The 20,684-nt window shown below is 46.2% G+C and overlaps 1 protein-coding gene across 1 annotated transcript in view; it reads right to left on the bottom strand.

Annotated features, from left to right (window-relative positions):
- The window catches only part of creb3l1 (cAMP responsive element binding protein 3-like 1), a 53,407-nt gene extending 33,879 nt beyond the window's left edge, over positions 1–19,528 (bottom strand). Inside the window, exons 1-3 of the mRNA XM_056301118.1 lie at positions 19,130–19,528; positions 17,929–18,061; positions 17,358–17,444 (exon numbers count right to left, since the gene is read on the bottom strand). Of these exons, the coding sequence (XP_056157093.1) occupies positions 17,358–17,444; positions 17,929–18,061; positions 19,130–19,528 (619 nt within the window). The remainder of the gene's footprint in view (positions 1–17,357; positions 17,445–17,928; positions 18,062–19,129) is intronic.
- Between the last annotated feature and the right edge of the window lie 1,156 nt (positions 19,529–20,684).

Raw genomic sequence — 20,684 nt, 5'->3', positions numbered from 1 at the left:
TTATCATTACAGAAAAAATAATGTCATGCTGCAACAGAGGACAAGTTTGTAAAAGAAGTCATAATTGAGGGGTAGGGCAGAAGTCACGCCAGGTCGGCGATGGGTTGATAATGTCTTGAATTAGCATCCCCAGTGTAGGGATATCTCAGAAATTCTGTTTTGGTTTGGATTTCCACTTACCTATGCCCAATTCCTCTCACTAAGCTTTTTCCTTCATAGGCTCCCTCCTCATTAAGGCAGTCCCGCTGCTCGCCTGGCCATCATTAAGCTGTCTGCCCTTGTTATGACAGCACCACCATACCCTCATAATGAATACCAAACGCTGGTGGCTCGTGGCCAATGAACCGAAAGATTAAACTTTACCTCTTCGGGGGCCTTGCTAATTTCACAAACGGTTACAAAGACTTAACAACTGCTGACAACTGTAAACAGTCATGTAGCCTACATCAGGAAATACAGCATAAAGTAGTATATACAGTAGCATGACCGTGTATAACGGTAAGTAACAGTTACTGGCTAGCGGCTTCTGTTTGTCATTCTGGATGGCTGGCAGGAGGGGTACCATCGTGTTTGATCTTCAGAAGAGGCATTAAAGCAAAGCAGTAAAACACTTCCCTTCTTATTAATAGAGTCGCAGTACTAGAAGACACAGCGAAAGCTTCTGACATGGTGATGTGGACAGAGAGAGAGAGAGAGAGAGAGAGAGAGAGAGGTGTACAGATAGACATATGGTGAGAGAGTAGCCAGATGGAGAAACAGAGAAGTAATTGTGGGTGAGTCTCTCTCATCCTTTCAGACCGTACAGTCTTCTGTGTAAAGTGTGTAAGAGCCCAACACATCACGTTGTGTTGTTTGGTCCTAAAATCTAAAAGCAGTTTATCTTCTCCTGGTAAAATCAAGAGTACCTAGAACAGAATCACTCCCGACCAGCCCAGTCTCCCAGAGGAAATGTGCATATACAACTTAGTTGTGAGTCCCAAAACACGTTGATTGCTAACATATTGTAGCGAATTCAGGGTAGGGGGGGGCGGGACGACAACCCGGGTCTCCTGCACCACGGGCGACTACATTAACCAGTCGACTAAAGGGTCTGACCTGTTAGCCAAGGGCTAGCGAGTCTGGTCATCCATGGTCGTTACACTACCCCCCCTCTGTGTCTGTGAATGTTCTCGTTCATCCAGGTCATAGTTATCCAAAGGAATTGAATCAAGTGCAACTAGACCAAGCTAGTCTCTCTAGCTTGGTCTAGTCAGAAAGGCACGAAATGATGAAGCCTCTTGGATGAGAGGCAAAACGTCTTCACGGATATATAACCAAGTCCAGTTGCAATTGATTCAATTCCTTTGGATACCCCCTCCCTCCCCTCTGGTAAGCGCATCCCCGCACTTCAGCATATCAGCTCCCTCATGCCTCTGGGTGCTGGCGCTTCCGATGGCCTCACCATCCCACATCTGACACCAAAGTAGCGAATTCAGGAGGCAACCAGGAACCGCCACAGCCAGGACGCGAACCTGAGTTTCCCGCACCACGGGTGACTACGTTAACCAGTCGACTAAAGGGTCCGACCCGCTAGCCAAGGACCGGCAAGTCTATTTATCCGTGGTCGTTACAATATTGATGAAAGAAGACATTGTTAAGGACATTTGTTGAGATTTACTATTAACCCCGATTTTAACCCAAGGCTAATTATAAAGCTTAATAAACCGGCCTCCCATATCCTTACTATGATCTTAACTACACAAAACTCATACCTAGACTCAACCATCTCTAATCTAAAATCTAAACATTATACGCCTGAAGGCTGTTGCCCTGAACTGCAGCCCAGCCCCTCCGCCCAAGAACAGCAGAGCAACCTCCACCCCGGTGAGATTACAGAAACACCACCCTGGATCAACACCCTGGATCCCACAGCCACAACTACAGTACCACCAGCCCCAGTACCGCCAGCTTCAACTTCCAGTACAACCCCCGCCCCCCCAGCCCAGCTTCAGACTGCCCCAGGCCAGGTGTACCCCCTCCTCCCCACCGTATACCGTATACCTTAGCTTACTTAACCATATCTAATCTAAAGTGGATGATCTCAGTGGATGTCCTGTCCTTATTCATCAATATGATGACATCATATGCACATGATGGAATATAATTTTACACATTAATAAGTAGTCTCACAAGGCCAGACACATACATATATTCTTGCCATTAAAGAGTAATTAAACCCTTGGCCATTTTAGTGTTTGCATCTACTGGTTAAAACTATCCATCCATCCATCCATCCATCCATCCATCCATCCATCCATCCATTATCTGAACCGCTTATCCTGCTCTCAGGGTCGCAGGGATGCTGAAGCCTATTCCAGCAGTCTTTGGGCGGCAGGCGGGGAGACACCCTGGACAGGCCGCCAGGCCATCACAGGGCACGCACACACACACACACACACACACACACACACACACACACACACACACACACACCCCTAGGGACAATGTAGTACGGCCGAGTCACCTGACCTACACGTGTTTGGACTGTGGGAGGAAACCGAAGCCCCCGGAGGAAACCCACGCAAACACGGGGAGAACATGCAAACTCCACACAGAGGACGACCCAGGACGACCCACCAAGGTTGGACTACCCCATGGCTCGAACCCAGGACTTTCTTGCTGTGAGGCGACCGTGCTAACCACTGCATCACCGTGCCACCCTGATTAAAACTATGTTAAGGTTAAAAACATGGCAGAATGGTCTTGGTACTCTGTGATGTAAGCATAGCAGGATAAACACAGCTGCAGCTAATGACATTAATAATGGATGTGTTGGATGTAGGTGTACCAAATAACAAGAATTGTTTAGTTTAAGTGTTTATTTGGGAAGGGACAATGTACATTAATCAACATTCGAAACAAATGTAAATGTACCCGAGTTAGCTAATAGGCTAGTTTCCATCGGAAGTCGTTTTGCCTGATGTTGTTAGCATTGACTGTACTATTGACATTAGCGACAGGCATGGGCACAAGTCCATGAATACTGGGATGGCATCTAGCGCCCAGTGCCCCCATCCATAGGGTTAGTGGTTGTGTCAGGAAGGACATCCGAAGTAAAAGTTTGCCAAATCAGTATGCGGGTTGACAAGACCATACCAGATCGGTCGAGGCCCGTGTTAACAACGGCTGCCATTGGTGCTGTGCCCTCACAGAGTACCAATGGAAACTGTAAGCCATGGTGACCCCTGAGAAACAGGGAACAAACCAAAAAATGAAGAAGACTGGACTATTGACAGTTGTTAGTGCTGGCTCTCTGTCTGTCTGTCAATGCTGATAGATGTGTTAGTACACCTAAATCTCTACTACTACTACTTTCAGCTGCTCCCGTTAGGGGTCGCCACAGCAGATCATCCGTACACCTAAATAAACAGACACATTAATAACGATATTATCTGCTGCTGTGTTTATCCTGCTATGTTAACATCACAGAGCACCAAGATTAGCCTAGCATGTATTTAATCTTTAGATGGTTTTTCCAGCAGTCAGGTTTCCATATATCATTCGACGGGGCTGAGCCCCAGCACATCAGGTTCTGGCGCCTTATTTATACCTTTTCTTTTTTTGGTTTCTTGCCCCATTGTTTAAAAAACACAGCTATTTTGCTTTAATGGTTAATGGATACCCTGTGATGGCCTGGTGGCCTGTCCAGGGTGTCTCCCTGCCTGCCGCCCAATGACTGCTGGGACAGGCTCCAGCATCCCCGCGACCCTGAGAGCAGGATAAGTTGTTTGGATAATGGATGGATGGATGGATGGATGGATGGTTAATGGATATTTTTTCCATTTCACAAATATGATGTATACATTTAATGGGATGTGAACTTGGATTGGGAGGTTGGATCATAGATTTGTGTTTAGAGGTAATTTTAAAACATGCTTTATCTTTCCAGGCAGTCACTGGAAAGCTGGGCGCAGACCGTGTCCTCATGGGAGCAAGGTTTTTGTTGTACAGTCAATGTTGTCGGTCTCATTCATTTGAACACAGTCTTCAGAAGGCCAGAAGGTCCCCTGTTTCTACAGTGAACCGTATGTAATAAACATTTGGTTTATTATCTACTGGCTCTTCCTCTACAACAGGGGTTCCCAATAGGCGGCCCGCGGGCCAAGCCCGGCTCGTGACGGGTTGATTTATGGCCCGCGAGAATTTTTGGAGAAATGCCAGAAGAATTTTTTTGTATTTCCCTACCAAAAATAAAATAAAAGAATTAATTTCTTAGTAAAAGTAAGACTAGTAATATATCGAAAAATGGATGAAAAATCTCTGTTTAAATTATAATACCTGCAACGTATCGACACCAAAACAAACTAACGAACAACATGCTGCTGGAGGTTGAGTGGCCCGTGGTTTTAAAAGTGGCCCTAAAAGTGGCCCGCTATGAAAAGCAATTGGGGACCCCTGCTCTACAAGTTGTCATGACCCGCTCCAGATCCAAGATGTCTCTTCCTGTCAAGTTTCCCTCCGATGTGATTACCGGTCCCGCCCTAATGTGTTCCACCTGTGTGTCATTGTGTCCCCATGTGTGTATTTAAGCCATGTGTTCGCTCCCTCGTCTTACCCGTTTGTCTTTACCCCCCCCCCCCGTGTGAACGTTCCAGCATTATTTTCTTGTCTTCCCAGTGAATGTTTTGACCATTGCCTGTTTTTTGTGACTCTGCCTTCTGCCTGCCGTTTTTGACACCTCTGCCTGATCTGCCTGGTTCCCGTGCACCGACCTTTTCGCCTGATTAAACCTTTTTGGCACTTTTACAACATGTGTCATTCTGCTTTGTGGGTCCTTCGCCATTGTGAGCCTGATACAAGTGGCATCATTGCATCACACACATACGCGTTGAAATGTGGGTTTGATCGCGTCCTGCTCAACAAACACAGTTCGTGTTGTTTAGCCTCATGACTATGGAAGCTAGCATCCAAAAAATTCTACGAGGTTTAGACTCGGGTGGCCTTATTGATAAATGGAGCTCGAGAGTATTTGGACATAGCCCCTTCCAGAACGTGAGTAAAAAAAAGATGGATGGTTGTAGAGTCGGATAAATTACATTTTTAGCCATCTCAGCCCCATCTTACCCATTCATTCTGGACGCTGTTTACAGGTGATAGTGGTAGAGGATGCTCACAAAGGAAGAAACAATGGAAGATACAGCAAGTGGCAAATCTTACACAGCCAAACCATCTTTGGCCAAGCAGTCGCAACAAAAACAAAGAAATTTAAGCCTGACTGAAATATAAAATGGAGACAACGAAAGGACAATGAAGGAAATCATGCAAAAAATTGGTGAGGCAATTCAAAGGTTGGTGGCAGTAATGCACAAGAGAAGAACATCGAAAGCCATTGTAAATATTGCAGCTTTCAAGACATTCCAAAAATGTCTCACGACAATGCATTCAACGTGTAACACCCCACGCCTTTTGGTGAGAGACTGAGCGAAACAAAACCACGTTGTTTACAAGGAAAACGCAATTAGATAGCTTAAGATGATATTATTTTGCGTTACTTAGTCACTCCCCTTTTTTTCTCCCCAATTGAACTTGGCCAATTACCCCACTCTTCCGAGCCGTCCCGGTCTCTGCCCCCCCCCCCCCCGGCTGATCCGGGGAGGGCTGCAGACTACCACATGCCTCCTCCCATACATGTGGAGTCGCCAGCTGCTTCTTTTCACCTGACAGTGAGGAGTTTCACCAGGGGGACGTAGCGCGTGGGAGGATCACGCTATCCCCCCCAGTTCCCTCTCCCCCCTGAACAGGCGCCCCGACCGACCAGAGGAGGCGCTAGTGCAGCGACCAGGACACATACCCACATCCGGCTTCCCACCAGCAGACACGGCTAATTGTGTCTGCAGGGAAGCCCGACCAAGCCGGAGGTAACACGAACCGGCGATCCCTGTGTTGGTAGGCAACGGAATTGACCGCCACGCCACCCGGGCCTAGTCACCTTTATTTAGAAACAATGTTGACAGGGTCCGCGGTGGTGTAGCGGTCTAAGCATCGGCTTTGTGTCGATGCAGTTGCCCACTGAGGCCCGGGGTTCGCGCCCCAGTCTCGTCAGATCCGACTATGGCCGGACTTGATGAAGCAGCGGTAATTGGCAGCGCCGTCTTTGGGAGGGGGGCGGAGTCGGCTCGTGTTCGTCACGTGACTGCGTCTCTGGATGGGTGTGGGGGAAAAGCAGTGGTTCGGCCTGGAGTCGCCTTGTCACGGAAGTGGCGAGGCGAATCCTTCCAGACTGCCGGCCAGAGGGATGCGGTTGGCGAACTCATGCAGTACGAGGGTGGGGGTTTGAACTAAAATAGGGAGCGATTGGCCACTAAACTGGGAGAAAAAGGGAAAAATCAGAAATAAAATTATATATATATATAAAAAAAGAAAAGAAATAATGTTGACAGTCATGATACCAGTGCTCAGTTTAGCACCGCATTTGTGATCGTACCTACCTACCAACATTCATATGTGCACAGCTTTAATGTGCAACAATCTTCATCACGTTTTAACAAACAGACGGTGAGCTATGTTAGCAATATCTACCGCCAAGAATGACAGATGTCTCTGCGAAAGCAACAAAGAACAACAGGTTCCTTGGTTCTTGCATTTCAGTTCACTGGATTTGGACACCAAACAACTGTAATTCAATTAAGTCTGACTTGAGCTTGTCCAAATGTCATCAACACAGAACCCCAGACAATTTGGATCAAATGTGATTTCAGAGAATCTCTTCGTGCTAATCAGAACTATGAACTGTTGAAGGACTGACTGAAACCATTAGCGTCGCTAATACTTTTGACTTTAGTAAATGTAATAAAATGGCATATTATTCTGATATTTTTGGTTAAAATGTAGTTTTCACCCAAAGTTTCTGGCCTTGAGTGTTATACTTATCCCAATTTCTATATGGTGATGGAAGCACGGCTAAATTCTTTCTTCCTTTGAGACTCTTTTTTCTTTCTGAAGCCCAGTTTATGCTGGAATAACATCAAGTATTGATTTTTTTACATATGGTTGATTTATATTTGAATTATTCACAGTAGGAAACAACTCACGCTGAGCATACTTTCATAATATTCCTTTCTCTGTTTTTGGCACTTTTCTTATTTTTGATGATAGATGGTTTTTCCAAGGACATTTTCGTTCTGTCCAGGTATTACACTGGGCCAAGAATACAAGTGAACTGAGTGGAGTCATTAAATCTTACACCATTACAGAATCTAATCCTGTTGTCAGTCATGCTTCTGTTTGTCATAACAATTAACATGCAATGATACAAAGGATTTATTTGTTCTATTATGTCTTGTCTGTTACCTACAAAGCTCACAATGACCCATCAATCTCATTTAATCTATTACTTTACTGGTGTAAATTACTTTAGCACACCCTGGATGGCTTACAAACATATTTCATAGTCTTATTCGTTTACTCTTTACAGGTTTATGTCAATATTGACGGGTATTTATTACCACTTTTTGCACAGCATATAACCGGATAGACTCACAATCTTATATGCCTTTGCCATTTCTGTGGCAGAAAAACTAAAACAGAGCAATTTGTGAATAAACATATATTAGAATCCCATTATCTGCAGGCTACTCCAATCTGTGAAATTGTTAGTTTTTAATTCATCATTATCTACAGAAACCTATATTTCTAAAATTCATTTTATTCCCTTGCCTTCTTCAATATTCCTAGACACTAATGTGAAATAATCTAAGTTTCTTAATTTCAATTTTCTAGATATCCTAAAATACTATACAGAGGATATTTCAGAATGTCAGATTATAAACTTGGTGTTGGTTTTTTAGTTAACCTTTTTCTGTTTCTACTTTTGATCCAGTTTACAATTTTTTTTGTAACTGAGACACTGTTCTTATTTGGTTTTCATCATGTCTGTCAAACGGGCAGTTCCTTGTTTTCTTGTTAAGTTCTATGTCTTCTTTTAGCAGGTTTTAGCAGCATTGCACCTTCTTCTCCTGGATTGCCACCTTGCCATGGTGGAGAAGCTTGCATGTCCTAATGAACCCAAATGCTATGCCATCCGGAGCTTGGCTCTTGGTAGGGTCATCCAAGGTGGAAGGTCAAGGGGGAGGTTCCAGATGAAGCGCGATCCAACAAAGACAGCGGAACTGGCAGAAGATGTCTTCAGGTCACAATGCCGGTGAAGGCAGATGAAGGCTGCAACAGAGGGTAGTCCCCACTCATCTTGATTCTCCATGCCATTGGACTCTGGCCACCCCCTGACAAGGACAATGTGGTGGCTGCAGGCGCATCAGCCACTCCACGTGAAAAGTTTTCACATGCAGGCATCCTCCCACAAGGAGCAACTGATAAACTTCCTGGGTCAATGCCCTGTGGCGATCAGGAAGAGGTGACGGGGGCAGAACAGTGAAGTCTGGCAGCCCCTAGCCACAATCTGGCACACAGGTGGTGGGTGTAGGATCAGTCACTAAGCCCTGGGCCTGAGGTAGAGGGGCTTCTGAGCTGCTGCACCCACAACTGAGCAACCCTATTTAGGATCTACTCTGCTCACCCCATTTGGGGAGGGGGCTAGAAAAGGCGACCTAAACATAGTCTGCCTTGTACCACCTGTCTGGACCACCGCATCCAGAGAGATCACCACCATGCAGTCAGAAACAGAAACTCATATATTTTGGAGCCTTAAACATACAAACCCTCATGGACAATCAAACCAGCAACCGACCTGGACGGCATACTGCCATCCTCGCCCAAGAGCTGAGAAGATTCTGGATTGATACTGCCGCACTCTTTGAAACCCAACTGACCAAGAAAGGGTAGCTGAAAGAGAAGAAGGGTGGTTACACTTTCTTCTGGAAAGAAAAAGTAGCTAATGAGCCGAGGATCCACGGTGTGGGCTTTGCCGTCAAAAACAGCCTCATTTGTCACCTTGCTGAGCTTCCTCTGGGCATCAGTGAACACCTGATGACAACATGACTGGTGCTTGTAAATAATCAAAGCGTCACTGTCATCGGTACATATGCTCCAACACTTGACTCACAAGATGAAGTAAAGGAGACTTTCTATCCCGACCTGGACAATGTGCTCACGAAATTCCCCAAGGAGGATAAGCTAATCTTGTGGAGAGGCATAATTGGCAAGAAAGGAGTTGGAAACACAAACTCCAATGGCATTCTGCTGTTAACAACATGCTAAGAACACACCCTTACCGTTACTAACACACTCTTCCACCAAAAGAACAAATTTAAAACAACCTGGAGGCAGCCTCGTTCTAACATTTGGCACCTCATTAACTAATTATCATCCGTCAAAGAAACTGACGCGACGTACTTAACACTAGAGTGATGATCAGTGCAGATGACTGCTGGACTGACCACTGCCTTATCTGCTCCACCCTATCCATCCATCTTCACCTGAAAAGAAGGCTGCAGAAAAAGCAGAGCCACCCAAAGCTCAACCTTTAACGACTTACTGATACCTCCTCTCGTCAGCAGTTCCAGGCTACGCTCAGCACATCAATGCCCAAGCAGTATCCAGATGATATTGAAAGTCACTGGGATATGCTCAGGACTGCAATCACTGGCACCTGTAAAACAAATCTTGGAAGAACCACCAAGATTGGTTTGATGAGAATGACCTGGAAATCCAACGGTTAATCAACATCAAGAGGCAAGCCTTTACCATCTGGGGCAGAATGACATCAACTGCCAAAATAAATGATCTACCCATGCAAGAGCAAGTCAGCTATCCAAAGCCGGGTCAGGGATTGAAGAACCAGTGGTGGACGAAGGAGCCCTTTGAGGGCCAACACCTTGCAGACTCTGGGGATATCAGAGGCTTCTTTGATGGTACTAAAGGACTATAGGTCCCAGCCACTGCCGTCTAACCCCCCCCCCCCCCCGCTCCAAAGATGGGCACACACTTCTAACAGACAATGAGTCAATCAAAGAGAGGTGGAAAGAGTACTACCTAGGACCTATTAAACCGGGACTCTAGCCCTGGATGGATCCCCTCCAACAACTCTCAATAACCTGAAGAGGAGGACAAAGAGAAGTCCAGGATGCCATCAGGAAGATGAAAATCAACAAGGCTGCTGGTCCTGATGGAATACCGGCAGAAGTACTGAGGGCAGGTGAACCTACCCTCCTCAGACATATCCACACCCGCTACTTAAATATGGGAAAAAGAGGATATCCCTGTGTAATGTAGGGATGCACTCATTGTCTCAATCTTTAAGAAAGGGGACAAAGCTGAGTGCAGAAACTACCATGGCATTTCCCTGCTTTCTACCACAGGGAAAGCCCTGGCTAGGGTATGGCCAACAGACTCCTCCCAATATGGGAGGCAATTCTGCCAGAATCCCAGAGTGGTTTTCATCCTAACAGAGGCACCATGGACATGAATTTTTACCACTCGCCAACTCCAAGCAAAAGCCCAGGAAAAGAATCAACCACTATACATGGCCTTTATAGAATTAACCAAAGCTTTTGATTCCATAAACTGCCAGGCCCTCTGGCTAGTTCTGTCCAAAAATAGGGCTGCTCTGACAAATATATCAGAGTATTATGACTACTACATAACAATAAGTCAGCTAGAATACTCAGCAGTTATGGAGATGAGACAGTGTGCTTCAAGTTACACACAGGAGTTAAACAAGGCTGTGTCATTGCCTCAACCCAGTTTCCTGTCTTCATTGCCACCATGCTCCACCTCACTGGTCCCAATCTGCCTCAGGGAGTCAAAATTCATGTACAGAACTGATGGGAATCTTCTGAACATTAACAAATTCTGGGCTAAAGATAAAACCACCACCACATCCATCAGAGCAGCAGTACACTGATAACAATGCCTTCGTGTCACTTGTACAAGAGGAACTACAGAGCATATCGGATGCTTTTGCAAAGGTATACAAGCAGCTTGGCCTGGCCATTAACATAAAAAAGACCCCATATCCTCTACCAACCCCCACCCAACAAAAGTATACCTGCTCTGCCCCCATCCACCTCTATAGACAACACCAGATTCGAAATGTAGAACAGCTCCCATATCTGGCAATCTTCTCTCCAAAGCCAACATTAACATTGAAATACACCATCGCTTCAATTATGCCAGCCGGGCATTCTCAAGATTGAGTAAAAGTGTTTTAGAAACCACAACTTTCAGGCCAGAACAAAAATTCTGGTGTACAAAGCAGCAGTGCTGTCCACCCTACTGTATGGGTCATAAACCTGGGCCAGATACACTAGCAAGCACCTGAAGGCACTTGAGGCATACCAACAGCGATGCCTCAGGAAGATCCTTAAGATCAGCTGAGAGGATAAGCGCACCAACTTCAACGTCCTCAAGGAGGCCAACATACCTACTATAACTGCCACCATTGCACTACATCAGCTGAAATGGACTTGGCCATGTCCTCTGCATGTCTGACTCTTGCCTCCTGAAACAAGTCCTTTACTCTCAGCTCGTGACAGGATAATGTGCTGCAGGAGGACAAAAGAAGCGATATAAAGATAAACTTCAAGGCCCACAACAAAAAGGTTTGGCATTGACCTTAACACCTGGGAACAAGCAGCAAAGAACAGGGCGGCCTTGAGACTGGCTGTCCACAAGCGTGCCTGGCGCTACAACCATGACCCTCCACCGTGCTGCTGAAAACAAACGCAGACTCAGAAAGGAGTGAGTTATCAGAAAGGCCAAAACCACATCCTCAACCACTTCTTCACATCCTTGCCCACATTTCCTCAAATGCAGTTCCAGGATCGGCCTTGACGCCCACCTGAAGACCGACTAGGACCTAGAAGTAGGACAATCATACTCCGACCCCGAGTGACTGCCGATGATTGATGCAACATGCGGTTTAAACCACTGGCTCCTATTCTGTTCTCTCTAAAGTAGCTGGATAACTGTTAATACACTAAAACACTAAGACGTATTATTGCTGCACTGCCAATAAAAAGTTGCTTAAAATGATTTTTTTGATTTGGATACTTTATTAATCTCTGTGGGGAATTCTTTTCTGCATTTAACCCATCCTAGCTGTGTAGGTAGGAGCAGTGGGCGGCTGCTGCTGCTGTGCAGCACCCGGGGACCAACTCCAGTTCGTCTTGCCATGCCTCGGTCAGGGGCACAGACAGGAGTACTAACCCTAACATGCATGTCTTTTTGATGGTGGGGGAAACTGGACATGGGGAGAACATGCAAACTCCACACAGAGGATGACCTGGGATGACCTCTAAGGTTGGACAACCCTTGGGTTCGAACCCAGGACCTTCTTACTGTGAGATGACAGCACTAACTAACCACTGGGTCACCGTGCTGTAAAATGGGGGGGGGGGGGGGGTCTGATCTAAATGATTAGAATCAAAGCCAAAATAGTTTTTACTCTTCTCCTACTTGAAGAAATCCTGTCTGACCTTAATTTTACCTTGTGTTGTTCTGGTTAAGTCTGCATTACCTTGTCTCAGATTTAAAGCTCTTCCTTAATGCTCTTCCTTATATACCAAGGCTTGGACTTTATAAACACTTAAATAGTGGCTCAGCACCTTCTGGCTTCGGCGTTTAGCAGTTGTGTATATTGTTTGCTCAGTAACATTTCTCTATTATTCATGTACCAAACCAGGCTCTATGCGAAAACTATTGTAAAACGCATGACGTGCAATATAAATATTTACATGTAACAGTACAAGCCTGTGGTGAAAAAACGTGAAACTGCTTCAGAGTATCTGAAAAGTTTAGAAATAATTGTAAAGGGGCAGACACAACTCTGCTGAAAGAAATACAAGCTGGAAATGGCCAAACGTCAAATAAGCTGGAAGAGATTCAAATACTTCTGAAATGTGTGTGTGTGTGTGTGTGTGTGTGCACGCGCGTGTGTGGGTGTGTGTGCAGGCAGGCCAACAGCATAAATACTTCATATGTGCATCCATGATAGCAATGATGCAACTATTCTGGAGGCACAGAAACAAAGAGAGGAAGACTGGCAGAAAAGGTTGAGACTTAGACATACACAAATGCAGGAGAGTGAGAGAGAGAGGGAGAGAGAGAGAGAGAGAGAGGGAGGGAGGGAGGGAGGGAGAGAGAGAGAGAGAGAGAGAGAGAGAGAGAGAGAGAGAGAGAGAGAGAGAGAGAGAGAGAGAGAGAGAGAGAGAGAGAGAGAGAGAGAGAGAGAGAGAGAGAGAGAGAGAGAGAGTGAAATCACTGGGTTTTCCTCTGGCTTTGCCTTTAGTAGCAGACTTAGTTCAACAGCTGCCTAAAACCACATGCTTTTGTGGTTTGTGTGTGTGTGTGTGTGTGTGTGTGTGTGTGTGTGTGTGTGTGTGTGTGTGTGTGTGTGTGTGTGTTGGAGCGCTGGCAGGCAGCCTGGATTCCCAGGCAGTGGGTCAGGCAGGCAGACAGAGTGTTTGGGTGGGCAGGGCTTAGCTGGAGGAAAACTCTTCCTGGTGCTAAAGGGAGCGGGATCCCAGGGACAAACGGAGAACAACCACGAGACTGACGGAGAGACTTCGAGAGCAAGACAGCGAGCTAGAGAGACTGATGGAGAGACTTCGAGAGCAAGACAGTAAGTTAAACAGAGAGAGACAGACAGATAGATGGACAGAAAAACTGAGAGACAGTCAGAAAGACAGATAGAAAGCAAGAAAGACATTACCACTGACAGACACACAGAGAGAGAGACACACAGAGAGAGCAAGAAGCAGAGAGAAGCAGAGAGACAGACAGAGAGAGAGACAGAAGCAGAGAGAGAGAGAAGCAGAGGCAGAGAGACAGAGAGAGAGAAGCAGAGAGACAGAGACAGACAGAAGCAGAGGCAGAGAGAGACATGCAGAGAGGGAGAAGCAGAGAGGCAGACAGAGAGAGAGAGAGAGAGAGAGAGAGAGAGAGAGAGAGAGAGAGAGAGAGAGAGAGAGAGAGAGAGAGAGAGCGAGAGAGGCAACGAGGGGAGAAATCCGATGATTGAGAGAGGGAAGAGAGGGATATACAGAGAAACTAAGAAAGATGAACAGTGATAGAGAGAGACAGACCACGGAGAGGGAAATAGAGAAAAGAAAAAAAGATGGATGTAGGAAAGAAGACAGCTAGAGCGAGAGAGACAGTGAGAACGACAGAGAGACAAAGAAAGAATGAAACGAAGAAGCACAAAAACACACACAAAGAGTGGAAACCTGTGGAAAAAGCACCAGCCCAAATATGTTGTTACTCCATCTTATCTTCATTAGTAACACTGAGGAGCAGCAGGAGTAGGGGTTTTCTCTCTTCTCTGAGGTTCAGAGACAGACGGAGGAGCACAGCAGGATCCCAGGGACCAACCAGAAATCCAGAGTATCTGCATCCATGTGACGCTGAGTTCACTCTGAGCGAAATCAGCTCGAAATGTGTTCTTTGTTTACAACAACAGATAAACAACGGATTCCACTGGTCAGATCAAGGCCTGCGCTGCAAGCAGGCCGCCCAGAGCAAAGTCCTCCCAGAGCCGGGGATCAACTGCAGGTGTCTGATCAAGAGCTGGACCACAACTGTCTTCTCTCGAGTCAACGGACGGGAGTGAGATAAGGTTTAAAGGAAGGACGGATGGTTAGAGCAAAGCGATGGAGGAGGTAACAGAAGCGGTGTCCAAACTGTTAGTACATCCAACATACTTAAAGTATGTACGTTGTCAGGAGACGACAGAGCAGAACACGGCGGATCTAGAGGAGTGAACCTCCATAATAAATCCTGTTACTCCTGTGGGTAGCAGTAGTCCTGGGTGCATCACCCATAGACTGGTGTTATGGACCAGAGGACATCGTGGCTTTGCAGATGATCAACGCATCTTGACAATGGAAAGGCACAAAATCTCCAGTTAGCGGAGAACCACAGAACTGCATGTGGAATAGCGCCCCCATGCTTTAAAAAAACATGCACAGCCGAAACCCTATAGGGGGTGTCCTGACGGACGACCTAGGTGAGGTGAGGTGAGGTGAGGTGAGGTGAGGTGAGGTGAGGGAAAGTATATACTGCTTACTATTGGGGCATACTATTCAGTACACAGAAAGCAGCACATACTAGGGTTGGGTACCATTCACATATGAAGCGATACAGGAACCCAACGGTACTTTTTTTCGTTGCTTTACTCTCTCTGTAGTAACAAAAATGTAATTTCAGTTGTGGAAAATGAGTCCAAACTTCTCAATTTCAACAATTTATTTATCTATCTATCTATCTATCTATCTATCTATCTATCTATCTATCTATCTATCTATCTATCTATCTATCTATCTATCTATCTATCTGAGAAAGAAGAGAAAAAGACACTTTATCTTGTCATTGTACAGTTGTTCGGTTACAACGAATGTGTCTTCTGCATTTAACCCATCCTATTGTATAGGAGCAGTGGGCAGCTGCAGCACCCGCGGACCAACTCCAGTTATTTCTTCCTACTGCCTTGCTCAGGGGCACAGACAGGAGTAACATGTATGTATGACAGGAGTAACATGTATGTCTATTTGATGGTGGGAGGAAACCGGAGGGTCCGGATTAAACCCACGCAGACATGGGGAGAACATGCAAACTCCACACAGAAAGGACCTAGGATGGCCTGGGGTTCGAACCCAGGACCTTCTTGCTGTGAGGCAACAGTGCTAACCACTGGGCCACTGTGCCGCCACCTCACGGCAAAGGGGGTCCTGGGTGGGGGGTCGTCCCGGGTCGTCCTCTGTGTGGAGTTTGCATGTTCTCCCCGTGTCTGCGTGGGTTTCCTCCGGGTGCTCCGGTTTCCTCCCATAGCCCAAACACATGTAGGTCAGGTGAATTGGCCGTACTAAATCGTCTGTCGGTGTGAATGTGTGTGTGTGTGTGTGTGTGTGTGTGTGTGTGTGTGTGTGTGTGTGTGTGTGTGTGTGTGTGTGTTGGCCCTGTGATGGCCTGGCAGCCTGTCCAGGGGGTCTCCCTGCTTGTTGCCCAATGACTGCTGGGGTGGGCTCCAGCATCCCCGCGACCCTGAGAGCAGGATAAGTGGCTTGGATAATGGACGGATTCTGTTGTAACACACCACACAAAATATAACCCCTCCCCTCCCCACCTCCCTCTCCCCTCCCAAACCCATACCTACAACCTCCAGCCTGTCAGTCACCAGCGTGGGGTGTATCTCAGAGGAAGCACATACCCTGATCTAGGACTGTAACAGTGAGGGTAGTTACTGTATTGGGGATGGGGAAAAAGGGGAAAAATAGTACATTAAAAAAACAAATGAACAATGTTTTGCTGGCCATTGCCACGACTGTGTAGGACTTGAACAAGCTGTAGGTTTAGGGGAGTGGGTAACATAGTCTCGCTCTCTCTCTCTCTAAGGTATAGTCTCTCACCAAGAAGTGTACTTGCAACAAGCGGTAAACTAGGAGGGATTTTTCGAAAGGCTGATAAGGAATCTCATCAACATTTCTTTTAATTCACAACACAGCTTGTGCTCAAGGTAGCGAAATTTGGCACCGATTGCTCTAACGTGAATCGGTAGGACAAACGTAATTTGGCAGTACCCTTAAAAGTATTGAGCTGGGTACCGAACCCCAGTGCATACCTTGTACTACACTTAGCAGACTCAAGTGGTAGTGACTCTTCGTGAAACTGGAAGAACGTCACCAGTTTCAATCAATCAATCAATCAATCAACCAATCAATCAATCAATCAATCAATCAATCAATCAATCAAGTTGCATTTTATATAGTGCTTTTCTAGCTGCAACAGCCACCCAAAGCGCTTATGGTGATAGGGAGAGGATATTATGAACTATAGGGAGAGTGAGCAGATTTAGTGGTCTCCAGCAGCAGGACTAGCTTTAGGACTTGGTGCGCAACTTCAGACATCTTGTGGAGACGCTCCCCTTTTTTTGCCAAGCTTCCTGTCACCGAGGCAGACCTTAACTCTCCTTACTAGTCCATCCTTGTCAGTATTAGTTTCTGAAACTCCACCCAATCGCCACTCGTTCCTGTGCGCATCCTTGCCTTTCATCATTACAATATCTCCAACTTCAAATTAGCCAGAGCTCTTTATGATAAATCCACATTTCATCATTAAATTGTTGAAAAGTATATGTGGCTCTGCCAACGCTGGCTGCCGCTTTTCCCACTTTGTCGTCCGCCATAACATTCCCCTGGCAGATTGTTTCCACAGGAACAATAAAAAGGTACAGAGAATTATAGGACTGTTTTAATTGTTTGGTGACCACACGCTCCATACCTTGTCGATGTCGTATTGATACACACCACTTTTACATACTAAATTTGCATACTAACAGCATGCATACTAAAATTTGCATACTATTGGTATGTAGTATTAACAATTCAGGCACAGCTAGAGAGTCCATTTCAAAAGACAGATCCACCTACCAGAGTCTTGGTCCATTTTGATTGACAGGGCAGGGCTCTGTGGGGCAGAGTCTTCACTCAGAGAGTAGCTGTGTTCCGCTTGGATATCTGAGAAAAGTCATTATTTCACAACAAATGTATGTATTATGTGATAGCTCCATTATGAATCAATATCAACAATAACACTGACTATTGTAATACACTATAAGATTGCTATTATCATTTTCAATACTATGAATTGCATTCTAATTTTGAATGTCTGTAATTTTGTTGCACTTCACTCTGCAACTCTGTCTAAATTTTCCTTTTGTAGCTTTTTACAATATTGTAAATAACAATTGTAAATAAATACCGTAACATTGTAACAATTGTAAATAAATATTTTAAATATTATAAATATTGTAAATTGTAAATATTGTATTGTAAATAAATATTGTAACAATTGTAAATAAATATTGTAAAATTTAAATATTGTAAATTTAAAATAACGCTGTTATTTTAGACAAATTGGATTTATATTCTGAACCGATTTATAAAAACAAAACGTGACATCAATAATAATAATAATAACAATAATAATAATAATAATAACCTGGGTTGCTCTCCAATTCCATGTGTAAAAGTGACGCTCTGTCTGCCAATAGGGGGCGCTCTAATAGATGGTCTTCAAAGAAACTGCTAAATAAATCACTGCTAAAATCATCCATCTGGTCAGCTGAGAAAGGCTGCAGAACGATAAAAACAGAGAAAGAGGATAGAAAGAGAGGACAAGAGTTGGAGAAAGAGAGGGATAGTAAGGTATTAATAACATTTAATGCAACCTATTTGTGACACCTTATAACACCTTTAACGAAGTTACACGAGCACATCTATGATTCACGAGTATTTCCTCAGCGTCCGCCATTGTGGGGATGATTGAGGTGGGGGGGGGGGGGGGGACTTTTGGATTTCCGTCCATCTGTTTGACCATTCAGACAAATGACAAACCAATGCGGCGAATTCAGGGGGCAGCCGGGATGCGAACCCGGGTCTCCCGCACCACGGGCGACTACGTTAACCAGTCGACTAATGCCCCTTTTCCACTACATGGTACCGGCTCGGCTCGGCTCGGCTCGGCTCGATTCGGCTCGGCTCGGCTCGGCCCTTTTTTTCGTTTTCCATTACTGGAAAGTCCCGGCGTTTTGGTAACTTACCACTTTTCTGGTACCACCTTTGTCGGGGTTACGAAAAACCAAAAACCAAAACAAAACTGGAGGGGGTACCCAAATCAATGCAGACCTCTGATTGGTCAGAGAAACGCGTCAGTGTCATTGTGCGTCACTGCGTCATCAGTGCGTGCATGGGATGTCACCCGGCATTTTAAATACCGAAGCGGAGTTATCGTAAAAGTACATTTTGAAGATACTGAATTCTTCTTGCTGTGAAAAACAGCAGCCACATACCGATGATTAGGTACAGTATCCCCTCGATGTCCGCCATTGTTCTTGTTTGTTCTTACAAAGGTCGCGTTGAAGATGACGTCACAGTAGTTTAACTAGGCGTTGCTACGACGACCAGCTACACTGAGGGGGTACGGTTACGGTAATGGAAAACGACAAAGAAGCGCGTCGAGTCGAGTCGGGCCGGTACCATGCAGTGGAAAAGGGGCATTGTCTGACCCGTTAGCCAACCGGCTAGCGAGTCTACTCATTCATGATCATTACACCGCCCCCTCCTTCGGGAAGCGCGTCCCACAATTCAGCATATCACCGCCCTCACGCCTCATGAAACCTAAAACCTTAAGCCGTTTTCACACATGAACTTCGGACAATGTCCGGAGGAGAAGGTCCGGGCAGGGTCCGGAGGGGGAGGTCCGGGCAGGGTCCGGAGAAGCAGGTCCGGGCAGGGTCCGGGGGGAAGGTCCGGGTAGGGTCCGGAGGAGAAGGTCCGGGCAGGGTCCGTAAGAGAAGGTCCGGGCAGGGTCCGGAGAAGCAGGTCCGGGCAGGGTCCGGGGGGAAGGTCCGGGTAGGGTCCGGAGGAGAAGGTCCGGGCAGAGTCCGGAAGAGAAGGTCCGGGCAGGGTCCGGAGAAGCAGGTCCGGAGTTGCTTCACACGTCTCATTTTAAACCAACAGGAGTCCGTGTTAAGTCGCGTTCTCACCTGCTCTGTTCGGTTCAGGTGACGGGTGGTGCCAGGGTAGCGCGTGCAGGACATGACGAAGAGGACGGAAATGACGGGCGAGGCTCCCTAAGCCGCTGTAATGAATGATGACTGTTTTTTTGGCGGCGTCCGGGTAGCGTAGCGCTCTATTCCGTTGCCTACCAACACGGGATCGCTGGGTCGAATCCCCGTGTTACCCCCGGCTTGGTCAGGCGTCCCTACAAACACAATTGGCCGTGTCTGCGGGTGGGAAGCCGGATGTGGGTATTTGTTCTGGTCGCTGCACTAGCGCCTCCTCTGGTCGGTCGGGACGCTCCCCGGTTCGGCAGAGAGGGGGTGGAGCAGCGACCGGGACGGCTCAAAAAGAGCGGGGTAATTGGCCAGATACAATTGGGCAGAGAAAGAGGAAAAAAAACAACAAAAAAAAACAAAAAACAAAACATAGACTGTGCTATTTCCCGCCATTCACATGATAGAAACGTCATCAACACGCCCACTCGCTCGCAGTGAACACTCAACAAACACCGCAACCCGGTCTACTTCAAACCCAGCAACACACTCCGACAAAGACTGGTTCATCCCAAAGACCGTGTACCACACACCCGGAAAAAGCAATCTGGTGTATGCCGTACAATGCAATGAGGATTGCACTGACCTATACATAGGAGAAACCAAACAACCACTACACAAACGGATGGCCCAACACAGAAGGCCAAACTCCTCAGGACAAGACTCAGTAGTCTATCTACACCTAAAGGAGAAGACACACTCCTTCCAGGACAGCAACGTACACATTTTGGACAGAGAAGATAGATGGTTTGAAAGAGGGGTGAAGGAAGCCATCTATGTGAAACTGGAAAAACCATCCCTCAACAGAGGAGGAGGTCTGTGACACCACCTATCTCCCACTTACAATGCTGTCCTTTCATCTCTACCCAGGAGACTCAAGAAGCCTAGCCTCCAAGAACAACAGTCGCTCACTAACGGCTCCAACCACTCTCATGACCACTGAATGGAGCACTAACGAAGTCCAAACTAACACCCCCAACTACTGTCGCTGCTAAACATCGGATCACAAAGAGCCATGCACATCAATAGCTCCGATAACGACGTGCGCGGCTAAACATCGGGACACAAAGAGCCACGCATATCTATAGCTCTGATAACGACTCCAAAGAGTATAAATATCGGAGTTTCATCACCAGCCAGT

This window comes from Lampris incognitus, chromosome 21 (assembly GCF_029633865.1).
Source record: "Lampris incognitus isolate fLamInc1 chromosome 21, fLamInc1.hap2, whole genome shotgun sequence".
In the NCBI taxonomy this organism is placed as follows: Eukaryota; Metazoa; Chordata; class Actinopteri; order Lampriformes; family Lampridae; genus Lampris; species Lampris incognitus.
This window is presented reverse-complemented; position numbering and strand designations above follow the sequence as displayed.